The following is a 26,075-nucleotide window of genomic DNA, read 5'->3' on the forward strand; positions in this document are numbered from 1 at the left end:
AAGGGCTCAGCGGGCTCCAGGAGGCAGGCCGTAATCGGGCTTAACACATTGGGATGCAGAGAAACTTAGTAAACCAGTTTCCTCCACGTGCAGTTCCTAAAACTAAGTTGTTTTTATAATATCTACTTTTATTTTTATTATTTTTTTAATTCCATGGCTATGTTTCAATAGTTAATTAGGGTGAAGGTGTCACTGATAACTTTGCAAATCTGGCCCCTCAGCCTGTTTTCCTGCTAAGTTCCTTGTGGATCGAGGGGTTTTTGACTCTTTCCTTATAAGTATTACCGCTGCATGGCTTCCTATTGTAAGACTGGGCATCAAAGTTCTTTAAACTCAAGCCAAATGAAGTTTGGAGTATATTTAAGATGCTGAGCAGCACATTTTGGATGCTTTTGTGGGTGTTTGTCATTGTATGAGCACCTTGGGTAGTGTTCAGGTCGTTCCCTTGAAGTAGGGAGTGGCTGTATTTTCAGAGAGGGTGTGAGATATTGAAAGATGAATGACGCACTTGAAGTAACAAATTCTCTGAGGGGGTGGTTCGATGCTGTCTTAAATCCTGCTGGTCTGGGCTGCCTTGGTCTGTGGTGGGGGCAGCATCGCTTGTGTGATGGGGTGCTGGATTAACTGAGGGAGTTGGTACAGGCAAAATTCAAATCAGTTTTTTTTGGACTGACTGGGGCCCTGGTCTGGCCCAGTGCTGGGAATTAGTAGCACTGCACAGTTTTGAAAAAAGGGTGGCATTATGGAGTCTGTGATTTAAATCCATTATTGACGTGGCTTGGTCTCGTAGCCATGAAACTATTTTCGAAGCAGTGCTTTGTATTGGCAGTTCCTCATGCCAGTACTCAGGGATTGTGCTGAGCAGCTCTTGGTTTTCCAGTTACCCGAGACTCCTTTGAGACTGATGACCGATCAGCATAGAAGGACGTAGTGTTTTCCAGGAACAGTACTTCACTCGGGAATTGGATGTGTTGGCCTTCTGGACATGGTTACACAAGTGTTTTGCAGGGGGAAGGATTAGGAAGAGAATTGTAACTCAATGGAATGCTTTGCTGACAAAAAACCCAAAACAACACACGAAAGGAAGAATAGGATATGAAGCCAATTATACCAGTTCTTAAGATCGCTTTACACAACAAACTATGATTATAAGCTTGAAGATAGTCCGTGTTTCTGGTATTTAATTTTGTTTTGCAGTCTAGAACAGTCTTTCTCAGCTCCCTCCTTCCCCTCCTGATGTTTGCTATATAATCCCCAATTATGCCTGCCCCCCCCCCCAATGATGGACTACTTGTGACCTAAAAATCGTGCTTGTGAAGTCTTATTAAAATGCCGTCAGTAACAAGTCAGGTATAAAGTGCATAAGATGTTTTGAAGTTTTTCTTTGAGGTTATAGCAAACTTAGTTTTAATCTGTATCCAGATGAGCGTGGTTGACATGTTGGCAAAAACCACAGAGCGTGTAGAAGCCGATCGCTGCTGTTTCTGGGGAGATTTTAGAAGTTTTAGCTAATCCCCTTCATATTCTTACTTGCATTCCCAGTCAAACAGTATGAAGTGGTTTTTAGATGTTTCTTGAGATTTCATTTAAAAGTGCAATTATGAGTCACGTGTAGATGGTGAGACATAGTCTGTAATTCATAAATACATGCTACACCTACCTGAGCAGTCATTGCTACGGGCAGTAGTTAAGAATTTGATGCGGACAAACAAAATTGTAGCTTAAGGTCTGTACTGACATTGGAGGGGGGAAAAAACACATCTTCAAGTCAAAGTGAATGGTGAGCTCTGTGGGTAGGGTGTTGGAGCCTCGTGGCCATGGTTTCAGAGGTTTTAAGTAGTGGCTGCAATTTCCCCTGCCAAATTACAGTACCAAGCAGTGCGGTTATTTTCAGGTGGCTGATCAGACTGTGTGTCTGTCATCACAGTTAACAACTGTTTCTTTTTTCAGGATCATTAGTTACCAACCTGTGCTGTTTATACTAGGAAACAACGGCTGTAGCTGAAATTTCTTAATTGCAAGAAAGATGCACATTAAAACTGTGAAGACTCATATGATCTATTCTGCAAAGATAGCTACCGTGTTTTTTTCCTAATTCGGAAGTTGTCTAATGGCTTTCGTATTTTCTGTTCATGAGTCTCTTGGATCATATTGCCCCACCCTTCCCTTTGGAGGAAATTAAGTCATGTTTAATTACCTTTCTGCTAATTACATGCCTGAATGTTTAGGGTTACACATGAATCATGACTATTTCAACACTTACATAGCTCTTAAGAATTTTGTGGCATTTGGGTCAATGGTTGCTCTTTGAAATAAATACATGTTATTTTAAGGACGTTTTTCCATTGGCAAAATTTGTAGTTGTTAGAGACCTTAACCCAATCCCATCCTTCCACCCCCTCTGTTTTGATGCACTTTCTAGTCTACCTTGCAAATTTATTTTCAGTAACGGAAGCTGCATGCAGTTTTAAGTGGGACTTGCTACTCTCTTGATCTGATGTGAAGTATGGTGTACTATTCAGGCACCAGTAAAATGTAAACTAGCAACCGTTACTGTAAGAATTGTGTGTTTGGAGACTTCCCCAGTTTTTCTTCTTTTCCTGCTCTAAAATCCCATGCCTGGGGATGGCCATTAATGACCAGACAGTTTTAGTGCATGGTGCTGCATCAGACATTGCGAGCACTCTTTGGAGCACTTTGATTTTTTTTTTTAATGAGAGGAATTAATGCAATTTGTTGATTAAGTGCTATGAAGACTTAAACTTGAAGACCCAAATCACGTTCGCTTCAGTCCAGTGAAAAGACTGGTGTAGGTTGTTGCTAAGAGTTGCGCCAAGATTTTTTTTGAGAAGACTGTTGATTTCAGGAAGTAGAGTAAGGTAAAGAGATGAGAGAAAAAAAAAGAAAACCAACAACACAAAACCAACCCAAACCAAAAGCAGAAGGAGGGATTCAGATGTCAGGAGACGGGTTTTCTTCTGTTCGTGGTCAAAAGTGTAAAAGGCTGAAATAGGCTTCCTAGAAGTCAAAGGCAGTTTCATACCTTTGTGTCCGCCTGCCTTCGAGTCTGTTACATGAAGTCTTTTCCTGGTTTTAGATATGTTTAATGAACTTTGGTACCAATATTGACACTTGTTTACAGAACAGTCTTACAAAGCCACTGCTTTCATTTCCAGAGTTAGCATGCAGACTTATTTAGAAACTGTTTTTAATAGCTTGTAATAATTATAAATTGACTTGCAATTACTTCTTACTAAAGGCATCTATAGAATGATTAAATGAGACCCCTTTCTACTCAGCTTTGATATGTGAGCTTTTTCAACCAGCTCTTCCATCAAAGGTGACAGAAACAATCCAGGACTAATAAATAGTTTATGAAAAAGTCAATATCTTGTCATTGTGGCAGTGATGCAGTCTGCATTGACAATAAAGGTATCTGTTTGCCTACTCGGTCCCTGGGAGGTAAGGTAGATACATGTCAGAGAGGAACAAGAAAAACAAGCCGGAGGTGTCTGAACTCATGATAAATCTATACCACTTCTAAACCTTACTTCACACACAGTGCTTTTCCTGAAGCCAAAGCTGTGTCTGCAGTCTTTGGAAACCCTTATGTGTTATGAAAATTATCTTAGATTTATTGCTGAAAAGAACATGTTACGTAAGTACAGTCTCTTTCATGTGTGCATTAAATCAGCCTGTAGTGACAGATCCTATTTTGATGAAAGGAGCCCCTTTTTCATATTACATAAAAGCTAAGAATGTGCTTGCTCTTTGCTGTGACTATGATACCTGCATTAATACTATGAATTTTTCCAGCTATTTTGTAATCTGATCTGTGTGAAAATTAGAATATAGTCTTTTGCTGTTGTTGAGAACTTTGAGTCTGAAACAAAAGGTACAATGTCCTGAAGCAATAATTGCTGCTACTTCAGTCCTCATTACGCGATACTGACAAAAGTGGCCTAAGGATTTCATGGACTTACAATTGGAGGAGAGAGCGCCTTTTGGAAGCTTAGAGCCAGTTTTGTGCTTTATGTAACTGGCCTGCGTATCAAGATATCACGTGTGATCATCAGGTGTTGGGAAACTTTTGAGCTCTCTTCTTATCCCATAGTTTTAATTGTGAAATAGCACTGATTGTGAAGGTTTTATCTTTAGTCCCATGGGAATGTAGTGCAAGATCATCAGAGAAAAAAAGATGTAAAATAGTATCTGGTTGCCTAATTAGGTGTCACTGCGCTCTGGTTAGTTCTGCACGGATGTTGGTGAACTTCGCTCTCTTTTTATATGAGCAGCCAAGACGCCAGAGGTTGGACGTCCAGCCTGATGTATTCAGGACTAGACCCATAGAGGAATGTGGGCATCTAAGATGAGACGTAAGCAAGGTGTTGCTGCCTGAGCTTTGGTGACTGTTGTAGATTGTGTTCTGGTGTCTGTAGCTGTTGCCCAGCAGTAGGTGTAGATGCAGTCTGCAGCTGTCTGAAGACTAAATGCTTTAATGGAATCCCTTTGTAGATTTAGATGTATCCTTATTATTTCCCATGAAAAACTTGGGCTCCCGAGACCTGAAACTTAAAATCCTTGAAAACTAGAATGTAGGTTTTATTAAACACCCGCATTCAATGAATACTGTTGCACTTCAGGTCAATGGAGAACATTTCTTAAAAAAAAACCCTTTCCTCTTTCCTCCACTCTGCCCTGACCCCCCCCGGCTGACCTTAACGCTTTGGTTCTTTTTTGATAATACGTGTAACAAAACTCATGTCTTAACTCTTTCTGTGTTTTCTTTAGTAAATCTTCAAAGACGGATTGAAGTGTGTGACTCGGGGAAAGTGATGTGGCTGTCCGCCAGCCGTATTTTGCAGAAAAGTTGGTTTTTCTGGTTTTGGCTCAGATGTCTGCTTCCATGACTGTGGTAACCGAAACCTGTACTGTTTGCACATACGTTTTCAGTTGCAGCTTTGACAGAGTCACAGAGGAACTGTTGGTCAGACAGCTGGTTTATCCTTCCTAAATAAATTATATGAATTTCCATTTTCTGAAGTAAGAGCTATGGTTTATTGGATATTCTTCTTGGATGACAACTTGACAGAAAAAATGTAGGGGTGTGAGCAAGGGACGAGAAACCTCTGAGCTGGTATTGCACTTTTTAAAAACTATTTGCTCTAAGTAAATGGGTGCTCAAATACTACTGAATAAAAAGAAAAATTTTAAATGAGTCTAGGTACAACAAGAAAAATGTATTGATAGGAAGGTGTATTCAACAGCTTCAGAATGAATTGCATTAAAGCAAGTAAAAAGCTTAATTTTGAATGAAATCACAGTGGTGGTTTTTTTTTCACATTGGAGCAAAACTAAATGTTCTAAGATGCTTACGAAGAAGCTACAGAAGGACATCTGATCTGTCATTACAGACCTTTGATGTGCAACCCTTCAAATATATCTGACATGACATGCATCATATGCCTCATCTACCAACGGCGCACAAGTATTCATCTGCTCTTGATATCACTGTAGTTTGGAAAAATAAAGCTTGACATCTAGAAGAGCATGGAAAGATGTAGCCACGGGCAGCTCGTGCTGTAGCTTGGAGTCAGTATGCTGTTAGGCCGGGTGGGTACGGGCCCGGGAATGCATGCGGCAGTAAGACAAGGAGCTCTTTGGTGTCCATACAGTCTAGTCCTCTGTTAGCTGTGGTACAAATACGCTGATTGCCAGCAATGGGACAGCTTTCCATGTTGTAATTGTCCAGAATAAATCCATGTTTGCAGCCATGATGTAACAGCACATGTTAGCAGTTACCCTCTAAGGAACCACACACACGGTGTGTTAGGTGGAGTTCAAAGATCGTGATCATAGAAAGGGGTTAGGTGTTTTCCATTTTTCCATTTTTCCATTTCAGCGGAAAATGGGAGGGAAGAAGCTTTTACTTGCAAACAAGTAACAAGGGGAAAGGGATTTTATAAATTAATAACTAAGTCTAAGAGCCTGTTCTTTTTCTAAACTTCTCAAAGCGATGATACTAATGAACATAGATATTAACCTTTGATGAGGTCTAGTACTGGTACAGAAATGCTTAAAAGAAGATTCTATATCATGGTGTTTGTGAGGAACTGTGTAAGAAAGTGTCATTTCTGCTTTCCCTGTCAATATTCACAGCAAAACTATTTGAAGCACCTACTGAGGAAAGCAATGTATGAGTATACTTTAAATTACACGTGTTTGGTCCTGGGAGGGAGACGTGGTGCTTCTTGGAGTCGTTGAGAAGTGTTTTAATTAGGATACAAGAGATGTAAAAAGGATGTTTGGTGCAGTGCAACTCTCCAAATTCTACTAGTTAATTTTATTCATGATCTTCTGGTACTTTATTGTCCTTCTTTATTAGATTTTTTTTTTTTTTTTAAAACGTGGAAGGTTGTTACCTTCCTTACTATTGTTTTCCTGACTTCTCGGTGGTCAGGCAGTATGGAAGCTGTTCAGAGTTGCCTATCTCTCCGACTCCCGAAAAACAACAAATTTGTTCTTTCTTTTGGATTATGTTACTCAGAAGTGAACTTTGAACAGGTCATGCATTCAGGGCAGGAATGAAAATAAGAGGTCTGACCACGCGAAATAAGAGGTGTGACTGTGCAAATACATTGAGTAGTTGATCTTTGAATAAAGAATGATATACCTTTCACTGCAGGTGGAGGGAGCGAAGGGAAGAAAGAAAGAAAGGAGAAAAAGAAAAAAGCATTTCAAACACTCAAAAGTTCCAACAAAACGTTTTTAGGAATGAAAGATCATAAAGTATACAGTGATGTAGTTGCAGAAAGTTTACTTGAGATGGATTTTTCATATTCAGTTTATTAAAACTTGAGTTGTTCTGTTAATTAAAATGTAAATGCAGACCTGCAAAAATTAGCTGTGAAACTTTTTTTGTAATGGCCGTATGCCTTTAAAGGAAGCAGAAAACCTCTGCTTTAAGTGCAGCATGTGATTTCTTCATATTGATTCAGGGTGACCTCTTTTGTCCCTGGATCTGAAACTGATGTAACTGCAATCGAAAATACTTGAAGGGGAGGAAACAGAACAGCTTGCTTTTTAATGGCTTGGCTTTGCAGCTGTTTACAAACCTCTCCTGAAAGAATGCAAAAAAAAAAAAAAAAAAAATCTTGCTTCTAAGAGACTGGCTTTGCTTACTCCAGAGGAAGCTGCTGAACTTTGACACTAAACAGAACCTTATTTTTAGTTCTAATGTACACAAAGGGCTAGCAGGATACCAAAGGTAATTGTGGCTCTAGTATGTGGTTAAAGCTCTGTGGATGCAGAAAGCTAATTTTTGTGCATCTGTATAGAGATAGTGAAAGTGCACAATTGGCATAGAAACCGAGTATGCTGTTAAGCTTTCAGAAAGCAAGATGTTGATGTGGGATAAAAGCAAGGTCATGTATTTCATACTACTCCTTTAGTTTTCAAAAAATCTGAGTGTCCAAAGCACGGTGCTTTTGAATAAGAACAACAGACACCTGAATTCATGAAATTGGCCTACAGACTGCAATTGCAAAACTGTTGTAATTTAACTCCATTGTAGTGAGTGATAGGATCAGGGATGTTATTTCCTTGGGTAATACAGATCGGTGTAAAATTTCTCAGAAGTTTGTGTTATGTCTGTTTTGTCTTTATAGCTCCCTGTAGTTTACAATGAAAACATTCAGACTGATCAGCTTTACCATTAATGGCAATATTGAAAATTTTGTGCATGGTGTTTTTTTCTAGTACAGGCACTTGCAATAGAAGTGTCTAATGCAAATGCTGCTGCAGCTTCTGTTTTGAGGAAGTGGTCTTTAAACTGGATCAGGAGCAACTGAAGAGTTTTAAGCTTTTGCTTTTCAGAATTGATAATAAAGGGCATATGTGATGCTCTGAGAATGGGCTGTGTTTCCAAATACTGCCAACATGCAATTTCTGTCCAAGGCTGTGCAGCTGACAAACATTTGATGTTTAATTTCTGGTCTGCTAGATAGATTGTCAGTCACCAGATCTATGTGCCATTTATAGTCAACATAAAGACCTTACTTGAGGAATCAGAAAATGAAGATAGTACAGAAACCAAAAGATTTTTGTGAAGGCAATGTACTTATTTTCCCCTGTTAATATGTCCATATGGGAATGAAGTAAAGCTGTCTCAAATATTTAAAATCTAGCTGGTTTTTTCATTTTGCTTTGCAGAAGCATATTAATGTCTGTTTAACTGTCAGACATTTCTGTGGGAAAGAAAAGAGTATTCAGCTGCTCTCCATCTATGTAAATGAGAAAATGTGTCTTTATAGATTATGCCATTAAGAAACTGATTCCCTTAATACACAGGTCTCTACAATGAAACTATTTTTAGATTATTTTTAGAAACTCATTACTTCTTTCAAAGATAGAAAAGCTGTTAGTGGAAGGAGCCTTAATACTTACATAGATAAGATGGAATATTTAATTTGTTCCCCCTCAGAGAAAATCATACGTGTTTCCTGTTATTTTACTTAAAATAACTTTAATGGGAGATGTTAAACAGTATCAGTCTTTTAAAATGGTTTATTTCATATAATTCAGCTTGGAACAAAATAGCTGTTACTTCCTGTAGTAGAAAACTATCTTTGGTAATGACAGTTGTGCATATTACATTGTTTTGCTGGATGACCCAGAGAAGAGTCTGGGGCTCTTTCTGAGACTGTTGAGTGCAAGAGCTTCCAGGGCTGAGTAACCTTTGCTGGGCAGAAGCATGAACAACCAGAGATCCAGATTCCTCAAGCATATGAACTTAGGGGGTCATTCTGAATCTCGGGGAAAAACAAGTTTGCTCTGACAGTTACTGACATTCTTTAATTTAAGAAAATCGCTTTTCATCTTGCTTTCCATACATTGCATCTCAATGTATGTTGTTTTCCTTCTGTCATCTTAAGTAATGTGCTGGAGGGGAGAGTAGGGTATTCAAACTGCGGGCAGTGTTGGTTTAAAAATGTGTTGGTTTAAAAATGTTCTGGTTTTCCTGTTAGAGCAAGGAAGTCCTAGGGGCGCCTTTGGTTGTGAATGTGAGAGCAAGAAACTGAAATGCGAAGGTGCTTGCTCAGCTTATGCGAAGCACTCTCTGCTGAAGATGGCAGAAAAAAAAAGGGGCTGGGTTTAATGACCAAGACCTGCCTTCCAGTGCCTTGCTGTGCTATTTGTAGTGTCTGTGTATGTCAATATTGCAATCCAAATGTCAATGTTTTAATATGCAGACCTTAAACTTACTAGTGCAGGGGATCCTGTGCTGTTTCTCTCCTAAAATGAATCCAGCATTTAGGATTAGAATGAAGTAGTTGAAATGTCCTTGAGAGCAAGCTGGCGTGTGGGATGGTTTCTGTCAAGCGAAGAAAGAAAGGGGAGGGCTGGATTGTTGGAAGACAAGCTCTGCGCGGTGGTAGTGTAGGCATGAAAACAAATCTTTTTGTTGCAGTCACTATATATATGTGTATATGTATATAAATTCTATAGAACTGTGCTTTATACAGATGCCCAACTTAACTCTAAAGTAACTTGAGTACTGAAGGAAATGGAGGTGCATCTCATCCGTGTTAACATACCCTGCTGAGTAAGCTGTGATACTTCACTGTGCTGCGAAGACATATTCTCTGAGGCCAAAGATATGTTACCTAAAGTCTCACTAGTGTAATTCTTTGCAGAGACAGTCTCAGCCTGAATACATTTACAAGCCTATTTACATTTTGTCTCTTACTCAGTTGGCTTCTCTTTGGTGGTGACTGTAACTTTCTTTTTTCCTCTGTTGCTTTGTGTCTCTGTGACTGTTAGAATAGTGTGCTGGTGAGATCAGAGAATTGTGCCTATTTCCACATGTGTACGTAGCTGTATGACTGGTACTGCTGGCCTGCTTTCTAGGCCAGCTGTCTAGTACTGTTTGCAGGTCAAAGCTATACAAACGTATGCTAATGCTGCGGTTGGCTTTTGGGGCTGTATGATTATATAACTGTGCCCTTCCTCCTGCGGCCTTTATTTTGTTGCTGTGGAACTATTCAATAATTAAAACAGGTGACTTCTTTCTAAAAGATAAGCCTTCAAAAGAAATTCTTTCTAGCAGGCTGTTATCATGTTTCTGTCTTTAACCCTTTTCTCTTTAAACAGGAAGAAAATGAACCTGAAATCTGAACGCAGAGGAATTCACGTTGATCAGTCAGAGCTACTGTGCAAGAAAGGATGTGGTTACTATGGCAATCCTGCTTGGCAGGGATTTTGCTCCAAGTGCTGGAGAGAGGAATACCATAAGGCCAGGCAGAAACAGATTCAAGAGGATTGGGAGCTGGCAGAGCGGTAAAGAGCCCTCTTTATTCCTTCGTCTTTACAGTAGGGTGACTTCACTAAATACTATTCCTGTCTCCTATTTTCTAGTCCTATTTGCTCTAGCTTAGTTGCATCATAAATTCTCAAATTTGACCTTTCCAGCAGGAATTCTTTTGATGCAAAGGTGAATATTTATGACATTCTAATTTAAGAGGTTTCAAAAGAAAGTCTGTGAAGTAACAAATGTAAACACCCCCCCAACCTCTCAACAAATACTTTGACCTAATTTGCATACTGAAATCTGTAATTCTAACTAGAGGTTGGAAGGGTGCAAGTGACAATTTTGATTAAAATACCTCTGCCTCTGGAGACCACAGTTATTGTCTTGAATATAGCCAGCACAATGGTTTTACGTTTCAGCTACTGATTAAAAAAAATTGGGTCTGTAGTCGTTCTTTTAAACTGCAGGGTTAAGCCCAAAAGCATCAAAGCTTTAGCTTTAATAATTCAGGTAATTTTTCTAAGCACGTATTTTCTGCAAAACAGTCTAGTTTTCCTAGTGTGATAAATGCTTGACCCTGAAAATGGGGGTTAGAGGAAATCTATGCTTGAGTGAGAAAATAAGAACAGCTACAGCTGCTTTTTGTTGGATTTGGGTAGAAAGCAAAAGCATTATCCACTGCAAAGCATCCTCTTTTGCACTGCAGCTGTCCTTTGTGTCACTTCCAGGTGTGAGTTACATGACATCCATTCAGAATTAACTGTTTCAGGGTTATGTGAATTCTTGAGATGGAGGAGCATTTAGCTGTGTTTAAGAATTGATTGGCAGTTGACTTGAGCTGGCCAGGATGTTTGTTCATATTGACACAGATTCTCTAAATATGCTTACCTTAATGTGTACCAGAACTCTAGGAAAAAGTGCAAATGACTGAGACACATGTCTGCACTTGAGTCTGGAACCCTTCGGTGAACTTGAGTTTACCTAGTGATACATTAACCAAGGTCATTGGGGGGGGGGGGGGAAGAAGAGGGAAGGGGAAGGAAAAAAAAGGCATTAAGTGCAGTGTTCACATCAGCCTGCCTGAAGAAGGTGACATCTGTGGAAGCTCTCCGTTCTTGAGTTGGGTTCAAACTCATGGTTAGGGTTTGGAAGCCCCAAACTTTCTGGTATCCTAACTACCCTAGACCCTCTTACCTTAGGCCTTGAAGTTGTTTGTTTGTTTTTAAAGTTCTCTTTACTGTCTGGCACTGGAACAGATTAACTGCAAAGACAGGTAGAAAGAAGTGCTTGAAACCTTTTTTAGCCTAATCAGAAGGTGCCAGGTAAGCTGTTGAGTACAGTACAGAGGACATGTCATTTTTTTCTCTGCCATGAATTTGGCTTAAACAGTTAATAAGGACTTCGGTATTACTAGAGCGGATAGTTATGCTGTCAGTCTTACAATATCTATGTACAAGAAAATGGGGCATTTAAAGAATTCTTTAATGAGTAACTGTTCAGTAGGAAGATGCTAAAGGAAGAGATAAGCTGTGATTGTTTGCTGTAGTGAACAGACAGGCTTGTCAGCACAGATAAGACACAACTCCTGTCTCAAGGGATTACAAATGCAAGACCATTCATGGTCCATCCTGAGCTGGATGGATTTTTAAAGAAAATTGCTCAACCTTTTAGCATCTTGAAGGGCAATATAATTTAACCTATTTTAATCCTCCTGCATAGGAAGAAAAGTAGCCATTGAAGGATTAGTATGTTTGCCCTCCCCTACTTTGTACATGTAAATTAAAAGATGGACTTGGTCTTTGCAAAGCATCCATCAACGTTGCAGAGAAGTGATTTGCCTTGTTCATTCAATCAAGCATATGTATTACCAAGACCTTGAAAACAAATTATGACAATAATAATGTCTCCCAGAATATTCCTGAGATTGTGACAGAGTATTTTACTTGCTCAGCTGCGAGCCATGGGTTTTATCTTCAGTAAGATGGTAAAGGATTGCCTGTGGTAATAGGTGGTGAAACTCGGAACAGGATGCAGGGAGGAAGGCGACTGAATTGATTATTGGAAGCGCTCCCGCAGTCTTTCCCCTCACCTCTACCTGTGTAGAATTCAGGGCTGTGACATGAGGGGAAGGTGACCATGATTATACTTCCTCCCTTTTGACCTTACTATTTAGTCCTCCCTGGCCATCTTAAGCTTTCCCTCACTCTCACCATTATAACATGGAAAGAGCGGACTTAAAAAGTGGACTTAATGCAGGGAGATGTGGTAGGAAGCAAGAAATGAAGATGGGTATAGAGGAGAATTAGCGTGTCAAATGAGTAATTAATTTATTGTACAGGAAATTATCTTATTTGTGCTGGTTTTAAGCTCTTAAATTAGACCTACATTTTTCTAATTCTAGGCTTCAGCGTGAGGAGGAAGAAGCATATGCCAGTAGTCAGAGTACCCAAGGGGCCCAGTCACTGACCTTTTCAAAATTTGAAGAAAAGAAAACCAATGAGAAAACACGAAAGGTCACTACTGTGAAGAAGTTCTTCACTGCTTCTTCCAGAACAGGAGCTAAGAAGGGTAACTTTCTCCTTTGCTTTTAATGGTTCTGTACAACATGTTAATTTAAAAAGTATTTTTGATAGATGTATTGTACTGAAAGGCAGAGTAATGCTCTGTGACTTGACTTTAAGAAGTTGGAATATGATGCTTCTGGAGAGCGATATGTGAAGTCTTACTGAAAACACTGAAAAAATGTGAGCTTTTGGGTGATGCCAAACAATCTTTTAAATAGAACAGTGCACTTCTAAATTTGTGGCCGTGTTTGTGTCAGTTATACAGGAGTTCTTCCACTAAAGTGTAGTATAAATACATTCCTGGTGGTGGTCTACCACTGCACTGTTGAGTGGAAGTATCTTGTTTGTTTGATGCACATTCTTGCTAGATTCATGAGTCAACCATAGTGTGATACTGTAGTTTAGGACTCAAGGGGGAACTCTTCCTGAAGAAAGCGGGAGAAGAGGTACTGGCTGTCAGTCACCCTGAACAAACTGGTATGTCTACGAGTGATAGAAATGCTGATATAGAATATCAGATGCTGCTGCCATAACAGATCACTTCAAGAGCTTTAACAGAAAAAATGGAATGTGTAAGCAGGGTGCCTTTAAATGAAAATAAATGTGAAAGGAAACTTGTAGTGTTTATGTGTATGTGGGTTGTGAATATCAAGTTAGTAGTTGGCTGAATGTTTATTCTACAGCATGTGTTATAAGTAAGAATGATTAATGGCACTGATGTCTTTGTATAGCAATAGCTTACATGGGCAAAAAATGGAAAATGCTAGACTGTGGAGGAGGCATTCCAGAAGAAAAAGAAACATTAATGTATCTTAGCCTTATAGACGATGCATTTCCTTAATAAGAAATTCTAAATATGTCTGAGTTTCATCTTAGAATTTGTCTTGGTGCATGGGCAGCAGCTGGCTAAATGAGGCTTTCAGCTATGTATTAAAAACTTTTTTTGTGTTCATTCTTCTCACTTTCCATATTTTCTTTTTTTATTCCCTTCACCATCTCTCCTGACGTGCTCCCGCTCCTGGTGTCTTGCTTGCTTTTGCGTTTATTTCAGTGGCTCAAGAGAAAATCGTTAAGCAAGGACAGCTTGGGAGGGAGCGAAATGCTGATAACATTCTCAGGGATTTGAAGGAGATTTTTACTCCCTCCTGGGAACTGGCTTCCCCTACTGAAGGTAATGCAGTACAGCTTGAGCAAGCTGTCTGCCTGATTTTAGTAAGCTTACTTCTTAGTTGGGCTTTGCAAAATACAAACTAGGGTTGTGCCAGTTCAAACTTGTGCTGTTGCATATGAAGATGACAAAAAAAGCAAGTCTAGCATCTTGAGGTGAACTTGAATCTCTAAACTAATTCATTGCTTTTTGGTAGGGAGAGTATAGGAATAAAGCTGAAGCTTCTTTGAGCTCTACCTTAGTGAGACTTCTGAAGGATTATACAGTTTCAAAAACATAAGAATGTTTGTAAGGAGTAGCTAGATCTTGTGCTGCTTCGTATTTTTATCAAAAAATAATTCCAGGTTGCCATTATAAATCTGATTATAAGTTGAAACTACTTCAGTGTAATAATTTACACTTCAAGAACTTGTGCATTCTCAAAACATCTCCAGATGTTTGTGATATTAATCAAGAAGACAACTTCAAATCAAGAGAAGACATACTGGTTTCATTTAAACCAAAAGAATGCCAAAACCCTTGATGCAAACGGCTTTAGGATCTTGTCCTATGTTATTTGTTTGCAATTCTGACGTGTTCTGGTAACTAAAGAAATTTGAAGATGTACCATTCTTATTTTGCAAATGATATGAAGAAGGTGAATGGGTGTGTGTAGTAGAGCTAATGACAACACTTTTTTTTATGTTCTTTACTTGGACTCAGATCCATGACATGGCACAACCATAGTGAATCACTGGAGTGCTAATGTTCTGCTGTGACAACTAGCATTTTTGTAGAATGCCTTGAGAAAGATTTTAATATTAATAGTGTTTATTCTTTGTAAAGGTGATTCTTTCTTAACTGTTCCCATACTCTTTCTTTTCATTTTGGCATACCTCCTCTACTAGGTTCTCTTTTAACTTGTTGAGATGGAATTTCTTTTCTGTAATCAGCTTCTTTTTAGTTAGACTTAATTCTTTTAGAGTACATGACAAAGCTGAAAATATTTTGTTACTGAAAGTACATTTGTTCCTGTGGTCCTTAGTAATCAGTGCATATTGTACAGATTCATTTTCCTTAAATCAGGATTTCAATGCAGAGATTAATGAAGTTGCAACGTTTCTGAGTGACTATGTGTCATTCTCGGTGTGAGTCATTAAAAAGACAGTTCATTCTAACATTCAATTTTTTTTAATGCCTACATTAACAGTAATCTGCCTTAGTTGATTACATCCCTCCAGTAACTAAAAAATAATCTATTTCAAATTTATGACTGAAAAAATCTTATTCATATTCTTTAAGGTCAAATGGCGGAATGAGGTTCATTATTTTTATAATACAGTGAACTCAGTATTGAAATAAGTAAATAAATCTTCAGCTGTTCTTTGAAATGAAGTCAGTGATTAATTGTGGAAAAAAATCTTATTCTACCCTTTCAAAAGTGTACCTGCTTTCTTTGTTTATTGTTTCAAAACTATGCTCTCTTCTTACTGGTTATGTAATATTAAACGTGACAAATTTAGATCAACATATAGTAATTTAAGCCGTTCAGCTTGAATAATGTACAGGCATTCTACTTTGAATCTTAGGTATAAAGAAGGTTGGAGGAAATCCCCTCTGGAAAAAGTGATCTTGTGTAACTAGAAAGGAGATTGATTTGCACTTTCTGTCTTGATTGCTACAGTTGGAATGTAAATATTTGTAAAACCTTTTCCATTCTTATCACTTAAATATCATAAATGTTCTAATGGTACCTGGCCAAATTACCCAGAGAAGGTTATGCTGAAGTGTAGAGGTGCTAATGAGTCTTGTGCTTTGGTCAAATGACCAGTTTGTTAGTCACTGGATCATACAGCTTTGAATTTATTATAGTGCTGGATCTCTTTAAAAGTAAACAACAACAAATCCCCCAATAAGCTACCTCAAGTTCAAATGAAACATACCAATTTAAATATACTAATCCCATTTATTTCGTTTTATTTTGGAGTTCTGCATGTATGCTTATTGAAACAAGGATTTTTTGTTGTGTGTGTTAGTATTTTCAGATTGAAAGCTATGTTTGTATCATGTTGATCATGAATATTTTCATGTTTTCTGTCTCTTTGCTGCTTGCTTTTCATCATGTTCATTTACATCATCTCTATTCAATCCTTCATTTTGAACAGTGTTGGCTGGCAAGTTGAAAGGTGGGTAAACTAAACTTGGGTAGTGAAGGTATTGGATCAGTACAAATAACTTGCAACTTACACCTTGGAAAATCAGATGTGTTTGTGTGGAAAAACCCCGTGGTTGCAGCTATATAAACTTGCATCCAGGGCTGTGTGCAGTCTGTGTTCCTACCTCCTTCTTGAGTGCCAAGCAAATTCTTCCTTGAACAGATGTGGTGCTTCTGCTCTTGCTGAAACACAAATGGCCAAGTTCTCATTTACACTGCAGGTGTGATTCTGTGGCATCTGCAGCCTAGCCAAAGAAGGGCTGCTGCGTTTGCACCAACCTCATGCTCCCATTCCTTGTCTTGTGCTGCTGCTCCTGTGACCTGGTAGGAAGCCAGCCTGGGGAGCTGATCAGGCTGAAAAATAACCCCATAAAACCCACTGATTTCTGACTAGGACTGCCCCAAACTACTACTCCCTGAGATAGTTCATGAGCCAGTTGAATGAATACTTGTGTTGGTGCAAGCAAAGGAGCAGGAAGGTAAAGCTGAGGTAGAATGGAAAAGGGACCCCTCCATTATCTTAAACTGCTGCAGAATCCTTATATGCTGCAGACCTTGTATGGGGACATCTTACCTGGGAATGAAAATGTAAGAAATGAGAAAACAAACCCATGTTACAGTAATTTGCTAATATAAAAAGGCCATTAGTGTAAATGGGTATGTGGCTATAAATGTTTCACTTCAGTGGAATACTCAGTTTCCTAGAGTTCTGTTTAATAATATCCAGCATTTCACTGGTAAAGCTTGAGAAATAAATGCTTATTCATCTGCACTGTTGGAAAAAACAACCTGAAATTTTAATACACGTTAAACGCTTCCTGAATTCATCTGTCAGTGTAAAAACTCTAATCTGATGTGCCCAAATTTTCCCAGCAGAGATCCAAGAAGCCAAGGCTCCCAGCCCTTCTATAAACAGGCAGGCTAGCATCGAGACAGATCGAGTATCCAAGGAATTCATAGAATTTCTCAAGACATATCATAAACCTGGACAAGATATCTATAAGCAATGTAAACTATTTTTGGACACAATGAATCATAAAAGGGTAAGTTTTGCATGCCTTTTACATAAATAAAACAGGGAAATTAGGGAGAGATGGAGAAAATGCTGCTCTTCTTCCAGCAGTTTGGTTTTTATATATTGTATATAGGAGTCTTCAGCTGATATGCTTAGTCAAATGAAGATCTAGTGGCAGTCTTAAATTCTGAATGCCTTCCTTTTTGGTATGGTATATGACCAAAGAAACCCTCAAACCCCAGAATCTCAGGTGTCTTGAGAGAACTTTCCATTGCATCCTGAATAAATTAGTTCTGAAAGATAAAATGTCTGTTGAACAAACAATTTTCTAGATAAATATGACTTGTGGAAATTACAATATATTACATAACAAGTTTTTAGATATCTTAAGTCTAAAAAGTTATAAAGATAATACAGTATCAAACCACATGTCTCCTTTTCTTTGGGGAGGGGGAACTTGACTGTGCTTTTTTTTAATATGGAATAAGGCTTACATCTTCATTCTCCTTGTAAATATTTAATATTCTTGAAATATTAATGTGTCTGTAGTGCCACCTATGGTTGAAATGAGTCAGTATTCAGCACACCTTCCCACGCCACCCCCCCACTCCCCCCTTTCCTATTTAGTATGTGATTACTCAAATTATATCCTCCAGTTGGACTGGAAATTAAAGGGAGTTTTGATGGAACCTTACATGCCCACCACTTCAAAAACATCTTGAAGTTGGGTTTTTTTTTTTTTCTTCTTTTAGAACTGATTCATTCTGAGCATAGAGTTTGTGAGAATAGTGTATTATTATTGGTTATAAACATTGAAGGTACTCTCATTTCCTGGTTCCTTGATAGTTTCTGCTAGTCAAAAAGAAGTCTTTCTCAAAACATATAATTTGCTACTACACGTAAACCAGGCCTAAAATGCAGCACTGCCATCAGAGCTGAGGCTTGTGTTCAGGGTAACTGTCTAGTTTTTGGCCTTAGAGAATTCAGAAACTAAATTCTCTCTCCATTTGTTTTTTTACATATGGTTTTATGCTGCCATTTAATGGTGAAAAGTGACTTGATCCGTAAAGTTAATTTTAACCCTTCAAACCTCCATTCTGTTCTTCAGTAGCTCAGTTAGTTAATGCTCAAAAGACAATGTTGTTTCGCAAATAACATTGTGAATATATTTCATAGTAACTTTATCATTAGAAGTGTTTACTGTATAGATATTCTTTCAAATACATGATGTATGTTCTTGGTTTTTTGGTATACTGTATATCATCTTTTAAAAAGTTACAGACACAAAATTGGGAGCAAGCATTCTGCTTAATAACCTACATTATTTTGTCACCGTTACTCAGGGATGTGTGTGGGGAAAATGGCATTGCACCTGTCCAATTCCATTGCTAAATACATCTGTTCAGCAAATAAACCTAAGTCTTTCACATGTTAAAGAGCCAGTATGTCTTGGTTTCTCATATTTTTTAATATAATTTAGCCAACATAAACACCTCTGATGATATATTTGCATTCTCAGACTGTTAGTGCAGCTGGACGCTTTCCTTAAACAAAAACAAAACATCAAAGGCATTGCTGCCATTTCTTCCACACGTGCACATTTAATCAGTTTTCTGTTACAGGACTTAAGTATTGAGGAGCAATCTGAATGTGCCCAGGACTTCTATCAAAATGTAGCAGAGAAATTACAGACACGTTGGAAAGGTACCATGTTCTTCTTCCTCATGTCTTACTGCTGAAAAAGTAATGATTTGAGGGTAAAGCCTCTTGCATTTTCAAGTAAAAATGAAGCATTCCTAACCAGCTTTCAGAAATGCTGTTAACAAATTCTAGTACCATAGTCAGAACTATTCCCAGCAGCACCAGTTCTATAAAGTTTTGCAGTCTAAATTATTTGGTTTTACAGGTTTTTCTTAAACTCTGAATTAAATGTGGTTCAGTTGTTTTCATTTCTTGTTTTAAATTCAATACTATTTGTTTAAAACTGAAGTTGAATGTGTAGCCTCAACCCAATTAACAGGCTGTGAGCCTTATGTTACCCTGTAATGCACAAGAAGCCAGTGAGAGAGGAGTGCTGTTGTGGACTGCTTTTATGTGCCTGGTATGCAAGTGGCCCAGCTTAAACATACCCAGGGATTTTTTTTAGACATAAACAGGAACAGAGGACTTGGAAGACCTCACTGGATTTATTTTCAAAGAGTGTATTTTCAAGAAATATTCTTGTAAGCTGCAAGCAGCTGAACCCAATTTGTGTGTTGAATGTGCTAAATGAATGTGCTTCTTTGTGAACCTATGCATGTACTTATTTTGGCATGTCACTGTGGTGTTCTCGCCATTATATTTTTACTTCTCCTGTAGAGAATGAAAATACTCCAAGTATATCCATTAACTCAGGGTGGCTCAAGTCAGTAGTACTGATTTGGTGATATTAGGACCAAACTGTATTAAATCTTCAAAATAGCCACGGAATACTTTATTTACTGTATTGGGGTGGGATTTGTACCTTTCAGTGCCCCCTGAAAAAGTTGAGAAAGCAATGGATCAGATTGAAAAATACATTATGACTCGACAGTATAAATATGTCTTTTGCCCTGAGACAACTGATGATGAGAAGAAAGATCTTGCTGTCCAAAAGAGAATCAGGTAAGTCTTTGAAAGAAAAATAGTTGAGTAATCCACAGTCCTGTGAATGAGCTATGAATCAAGACATTAAAAATCTTTTGCTGTACATACAAAAATGGCAAGCTTTTTAACTAGAAAGAGTTAAAAACACTTTATTTAAGAAACAGAAGGAATGAATAGAATGAATAATGAAAGCTACCACACTAGGAAAACTAATTGGTGTGCTTTTGTTAAATTATAGCAAAAAAAGAAAATATTTTTTCTGGAAATAAATTACTTCAGCGGAATAAACTACCTTATAACTGGACTAGTGCCTCATTTACACAAAGCACTCCTTGTGCATTGAATTCAAGAAGCAGCTGGTTTCAAATACCTGAATGTTACTGGCACAGAACAGTTTAACATGTTTTCTTGTCATAGGGCTTTGCACTGGGTAACTCCGCAAATGCTGTGTGTTCCTGTCAATGAAGAAATTCCAGAAGTCTCTGATATGGTTGTAAAAGCAATTACAGGTTTGTGAACAATGAAGTTTACATTTACAGCCTTAAATTTCAGATCTTCTGTTCATAGAGATTATTTTCTGCTGTCGAAAGAAGGGGGTCCAGGCTTTTAGATTTGCAGTAGTCTTTGTGGTATTGGACTAGTATATCATCTATGAAGCAGGAATAATTTTTCCATCACAGAGGTGTTTAGGCTTACCTGATCTATTTGAAATACTTGGACTGAACCAAGAGAAGGTTGAATAAACAGATACTTTTTATGGAACATCAAGAACCACAGATAAAAATGATGCAATTTTAGTATTGTCCAGTAAGTGTCCTACTCATTCAGGTGTCTGATTAATACGGTTTTAATGATTTGAGGATTTTTTTATCTTACAGATATTATTGAAATGGATTCCAAGCGTGTCCCTCGTGATAAATTAGCATGCATCACCAAGTGCAGCAAGCATATATTTAATGCTATTAAAATCACAAAAAATGAACCAGCTTCTGCTGATGACTTTCTTCCTACACTTATATACATTGTTTTGAAGGGAAACCCACCTCGCTTGCAGTCTAACATCCAGTATATAACACGCTTTTGTAATCCAAGCAGGTTAATGACAGGAGAAGACGGCTACTATTTTACCAATCTGGTAAGTGCAGGAATAGTGTTGACGTTTTATACAACAAGATTGTCTTTTATTTGGATGTAGGAATTTCCAGTAAAGGCAAACACAGTATAACACAGAAGGAAAATGAAAACTACTCTTCAAATAGTGGTTGAGGTTACTTAGTGTACAGCAAGCCCTTTTGCTTTATACCTCCTCTCTCTTCCTTCTCTGCTTTCCAAACCAGTGCTTTGCTTTCTTGATAATATTAAACCCTTTATTTGAATAGTCTGATGCTAAGACTTGAGTATATTTTTATTCTGTAAGGAGATAAATACTTTCTATTCCTAAAGTCCTGAGTTTGGACTGTGCAGATGTTACGGATGCAAAGTTCCCCGTTTAAGCCCATGAGATTGTATTTCTTGTAGGGACTGCAGAACTAGGCCATTCATGTGTGGAGGTAAACAGGCTTTTTAAAGCTTCTGCAGGAGGCACTTATTGGTGTGCTTGTTTATATTAGAAGGAATTACGATTATGAACTTGGCTTCTCTGCATTTCATTGTAAAGCAATTTTCTCGAGGGAGAATATGTAGTTGAATGAAATACTTGGAATGTTAAAAATTCCTTTCAGTAGGAGGAGAGCATCCTCAAGGTAAGATGAGCATTTGACGTTCCTTCCTTCAGAAAATGAATAGAGACCATAGCAGATCTCTGCTGACCAGATTATTAAATATTAATATAGTGCTCCTGTCTAGTTGTCATGTCTTGTCCTTTCTGGTCTCTCACCTCCAAAATGCAGTGACCCTGAGATTTGTAATGGACATTATCCAGTGAGTCAATACCATTCAGCTGAAATGGTGTCTTCCTATATCGTTCTCGGAGTTTTTGACTTCTTCAAACTCTGGGGAGAGGAGAGGCGCATGTGAACTGTCTTATATAGCTAGCTTCTGGAAAAGGAGCAATCTGTTGAGGCATTAAATAAAAAAATCAGTTACTGGTCTAACAGCAGGATTGAAAAATAGAATGCATAAGTTCCAATCGGTACCTTGCAATGATACTCACTCTGTTTTGTTTGCAGTGCTGTGCTGTGGCCTTCATTGAAAAACTGGATGCTCAGTCTTTAAATTTAAGTCAAGAAGATTTTGATCGGTTTATGACTGGTCAGACATCCCCGAAGAAGCAAGAATCTGACAGTTTTTCACCTGATGTGTGCCTGGGTGTTAAGCAAATGTATAAAAACTTAGACCTACTATCTCAGTTGAATGAGAGACAGGAAAGAATTGTCAGTGAAGCCAAGAAGCTTGAGAAAGACCTAATAGATTGGACTGATGGAATTACAAAGGAAGTCCAAGATATTGTCGAGAAATATCCACTAGAAATAAAACCAAAAAATCAAGCCTTAGCAGCTATTGACTCTGAAAATGTGGAGAATGACAAGCTGCCCCCACCACTGCAGCCTCAGGTTTATGCAGGATAATTATCAGTGTTAACTTTGAAAAGCATCATTACCCTCACCTAGTACTATCTGTTACTTGGGAAGGGAAGTAAATTTAAGGCTAAAAATCAGATGAGCTTAAATCAGTACATTTTTAAAGATACATTTTTTTTTTTGTTAAATGTAATGAATTGTATTTATTTTAGTCAAGTAGATTTCTATTAGGTTTTTGTGAGTTTTTGAACTGAATTTAAATTTTCTACACAAACCGGTGTAATTTTTAAGCAACACTAGTCCATTGACATCTTTCTTGAAAGCTTCCTTCTAGGCATGCACTTACTTGTTTTTAATAATTAGTTTAACATAAAGACTTTGAGTTCCAGCAGAAACTCAAAAGATACCAATGTTAGTCTGAATTTATTCTGTAGCTGTAAAGATGAAAAATATATTGTAAAATATGTAAAATTGTAAATAGATTTAAAATCTAATGTCTAAACTGTGCATGACATCTTGTGTATGAGTGAAAATGATATGAGTGTTCATTTTAGCACCTTTCAGTTAAATCACGTTGCAGTATAAAGGCAAGTACACTGTTAATGTTTCAGTAAGCTAGATGGTATAACTGATGAATTACAGTCAGAGGGGATATTGTTGTAATCATCTGGAAACTTGACGCTCATCTTGTAATCTGATCTGTAAAAAAAAAAAAGTGTTATTTAAAATACGACATTTCTTCATGTAAATGTTCTCTCTGCTTTGTCAGTACACCTGATAGTCTTCAGTGGTGCACTAAGTGCTGATATTACTACTTTTGAAGAGAATGTTGAGCCAAGCTTCAGAAAGGAAGGAAATATTTTTATTAAAAATTGCATAATGTGGAACAAAAAGGGGGCGGGGAGGAGATAGTGCAAGAGTTGCACCAAAAGTGGCTTTCTCTTTCTGGCATTGCCTAGTAATTTCCATTAGTGGGCTAGGTCTTCATTGCTTTTTTGACAATCCTGGTAGATAAATAAGTTCATATAATTAGAGGCTGCTTTTTAGAAGAAGCATAAGCCATTGCTCTGGGCATTTTATTTTCATGAAACATCAGTCTTCTGATCTTTAGTGACCCCCCCTTTAGCAAAGGGAGTTACCTTGCTAAAGTATTGAACATCAAGGTAAATACGGCTTTATGTCACTAAAAGTTTAATTGGTGTATTTCAAGTTAAGAATAATAGCTCATTCCACAAAAAGTAACCTCTTGCAATATAACTTTTTTATGCCAGTGAAACATTTTATATATCATTTTAAGTATCTTCCAGTTAATCCAGACTGCCATGACTTGTTTGTGTACCTGAGATATCTACCATAAAGCTACTTAGCTTGAACTACTCTTAAGCAATGTTAAATTCTTACCATCAAGGAGGAAAGTACCTACCTCTTTATTATGTTCCACTGCTTTAAAGACACTGCGATTTTAAATTTGCACTGCAATAATTTCAGACCACAACTGTGATTTGTCCCTTTTTGTCAAATGTATTTAGCCTTATGAACTATGCATTCCTAGTGTTTCAGAGATAACCAGTTACCCAAACCTCCACTGCTGAGGTGAAGCAATGAGCTAATCGGATAATCACAAGAAATTAGATTATTTGTATCCATGTGTCGCTGCGCCCAGATTGCTTAGGATCTGACCAGTACTTGCAGTAAATAATACTGCAAAGTCTTTATTTATAAACACTAGGTGCTTATTCTGATATCCAGGTACACAAGTTTTCCTGAGGGGGTAATAAAAAAAAAAACCAAACTTTTAGCTATTGTGTAAATTGCCATGTTTAAATAAAAGTGTGTACATTATGCCCTTGTTAATGCGTTGCTAAAGATCTCGTCACCGGGTTTTGTTCTGCTGTTAATGATTAATGTGAATATAATTGTGACTGCGTCTGCATTCTCTGTGATTTGGGAGACAGAACTCTTAGCCATTCAAGTGCAAGTCCAGGTAACAATGTTGTCTTCTTTGCAGAAAGATCATTGTAGTGATTAAGTACTTAAGAACGACTAGCTGGTGCATTTGTACCAGTATCTCTTACTCATAAGCCATCTTGTTATCAAGCCACTAAAGTGGGAGTGGTTTCAGCAAACAAATCCCCCAAAAGGCAGGTAAGATGGATTTCCATACCCCATCTAAAAGTCAGCAGGCAGGAGTGGTTTGCTCCTAGCCATAGTGTAGCCTGAGTGGTAACAAGGCTGGGAGCAGCTCTCACAGGAACTTGCATTCTGGCGTTTGAGTAACTGGACTGCTTTAAAACCTTGTCAATACTTTATTAGGCAAATGACCCGTCTGTAGGTAAAACAGGTAAATAGGTTTGTCTTGCTTAAAAGTAAGAGAGTTCAGTTGCCCTAGTAAATACTGCAGAGTATCTTCCCAGTGTTTAAACATTCAGACTGGGCAAGCCACCATGCACAGGGCGTTGCAAGGTGCTGCTCGCTGAGCTGGGAAGATGCTGTGTCAGTTCTGGGCTCGGCATGAGCTGATGAACCCTCTCGTTAGCAGCACCAGATGGGCTCGGTGCTGGGCATCACTGTAGTACAGAGATGCTCTGGTCCCACAGGCAAGTCTGGGATAAGGTACAGTGAGAGACCTCAGTGATGCAAAAGGTTATGAAATTGTGTCTATGAACAAGTTACTTGTGAACCAGAGAGTTAAAATGAAATACTATCTTAAAGTGAATTGGAATACAGACTGCTGTGCTTTGGTGACAGTCACAGTATCAAAAATTGTTTTTTTCAACAGCCCACTGCTACTTCTGTATTACTTAAAATGACTCAATGTGAGCTCCTTACAGTCGTCGTAAACGACTTTGCATCTGAACTGCCTATTTATTTTGCTGTAGTAAAGCACCTATTTTACAGGAAGTGCTGGTGAATTAAACTGTATGTCTTTGGTTTCACGTAACTGAATTAGGAAATTAAATTGATTCTTCTACCCAGTTATCATCAATGTTTACAAATTCTCTGGTGTACATTCTCCTGTGGCTGGGTATCTTAAATGCTGATACATATAACTAGTGCTATTTAACAGCAATTTGAAAAAAAGGGTTAAAATGGTTGAGGGGAGGAGAAGCAGGGTTCCATCTGGTAAAGAACTGAACCTTGGAGGCTCGTATGCTGTAGTGGCTGCAACACAGGACAAAATGGTTTTGACAGTTCCTCTAGGTATCCAGTAGGAGATAAGGTGTCCTTGTGCTTTATCTACAGCCAGAGACGTCGGAGAGGTGTACAGAACTAGTGTATAGGCTTTGTTTTTGTTCTTTAATCATCTGAGAGGCTTGCCAAATGTGCGTTGGCACTACTACCTCCTGCTTTCCAAAAGCCACGGTCGAGAAGGGAGCCGGTCATTAACTAAGGTGAGTAATTCAGTACTGTCCTTAGACATCTTCGAAGACGGTGATTTCTGACCTTTCTGCTCTTCAGGAAAATACTGTAATTTTACCTTTCCAAAGTACCATGACTCTTGCAAATACTTACGGATCCTTCCAGCTTGTCAAACTGCTGCTGCTAATGGAGTCGGGGGTGGGTTGGCAGGGTGGAGACCCTGGCTGTAAATCGCAGGGTGGTGCAGCTGCTCTTGAACACTTTTAGGTATTGGACATCTTTAAAAAAAAAAAAAAGTTGGACAGTTTTAGTGGAAAAGGG

The 26,075-nt window shown here is 38.2% G+C and overlaps 1 protein-coding gene across 3 annotated transcripts; it reads left to right on the top strand.

Moving 5' to 3' along the window:
- The first annotated feature begins 10,152 nt into the window (after positions 1-10,152).
- Positions 10,153-22,714, top strand: RABGEF1 (RAB guanine nucleotide exchange factor (GEF) 1). 3 transcript variants are annotated; one of them, XM_009587140.1, is made up of 10 exons: positions 10,160-10,338; positions 12,711-12,877; positions 13,925-14,044; positions 16,186-16,206; positions 17,112-17,278; positions 18,873-18,954; positions 19,761-19,893; positions 20,293-20,384; positions 20,754-21,010; positions 22,044-22,714. In XM_009587140.1, exons 1-10 carry the CDS (start codon positions 10,160-10,162, stop codon positions 22,440-22,442), a joined length of 1,617 nt encoding a protein of 538 aa, XP_009585435.1. In that variant the 3' UTR covers positions 22,443-22,714. The 3 variants fall into 3 exon arrangements, with proteins under 3 accessions (XP_009585437.1, XP_009585436.1, XP_009585435.1); XM_009587142.1 differs by lacking the exons at positions 13,925-14,044; positions 16,186-16,206 and having other exon boundaries at positions 10,153-10,338; XM_009587141.1 differs by lacking the exons at positions 13,925-14,044; positions 16,186-16,206 and having other exon boundaries at positions 10,158-10,338; positions 17,109-17,278.
- The last annotated feature ends 3,361 nt before the right edge of the window (positions 22,715-26,075 follow it).

Source organism: Fulmarus glacialis, unplaced genomic scaffold, assembly GCF_000690835.1.
Source record: "Fulmarus glacialis isolate BGI_N327 unplaced genomic scaffold, ASM69083v1 scaffold23781, whole genome shotgun sequence".
NCBI lineage: Eukaryota > Metazoa > Chordata > Aves > Procellariiformes > Procellariidae > Fulmarus > Fulmarus glacialis.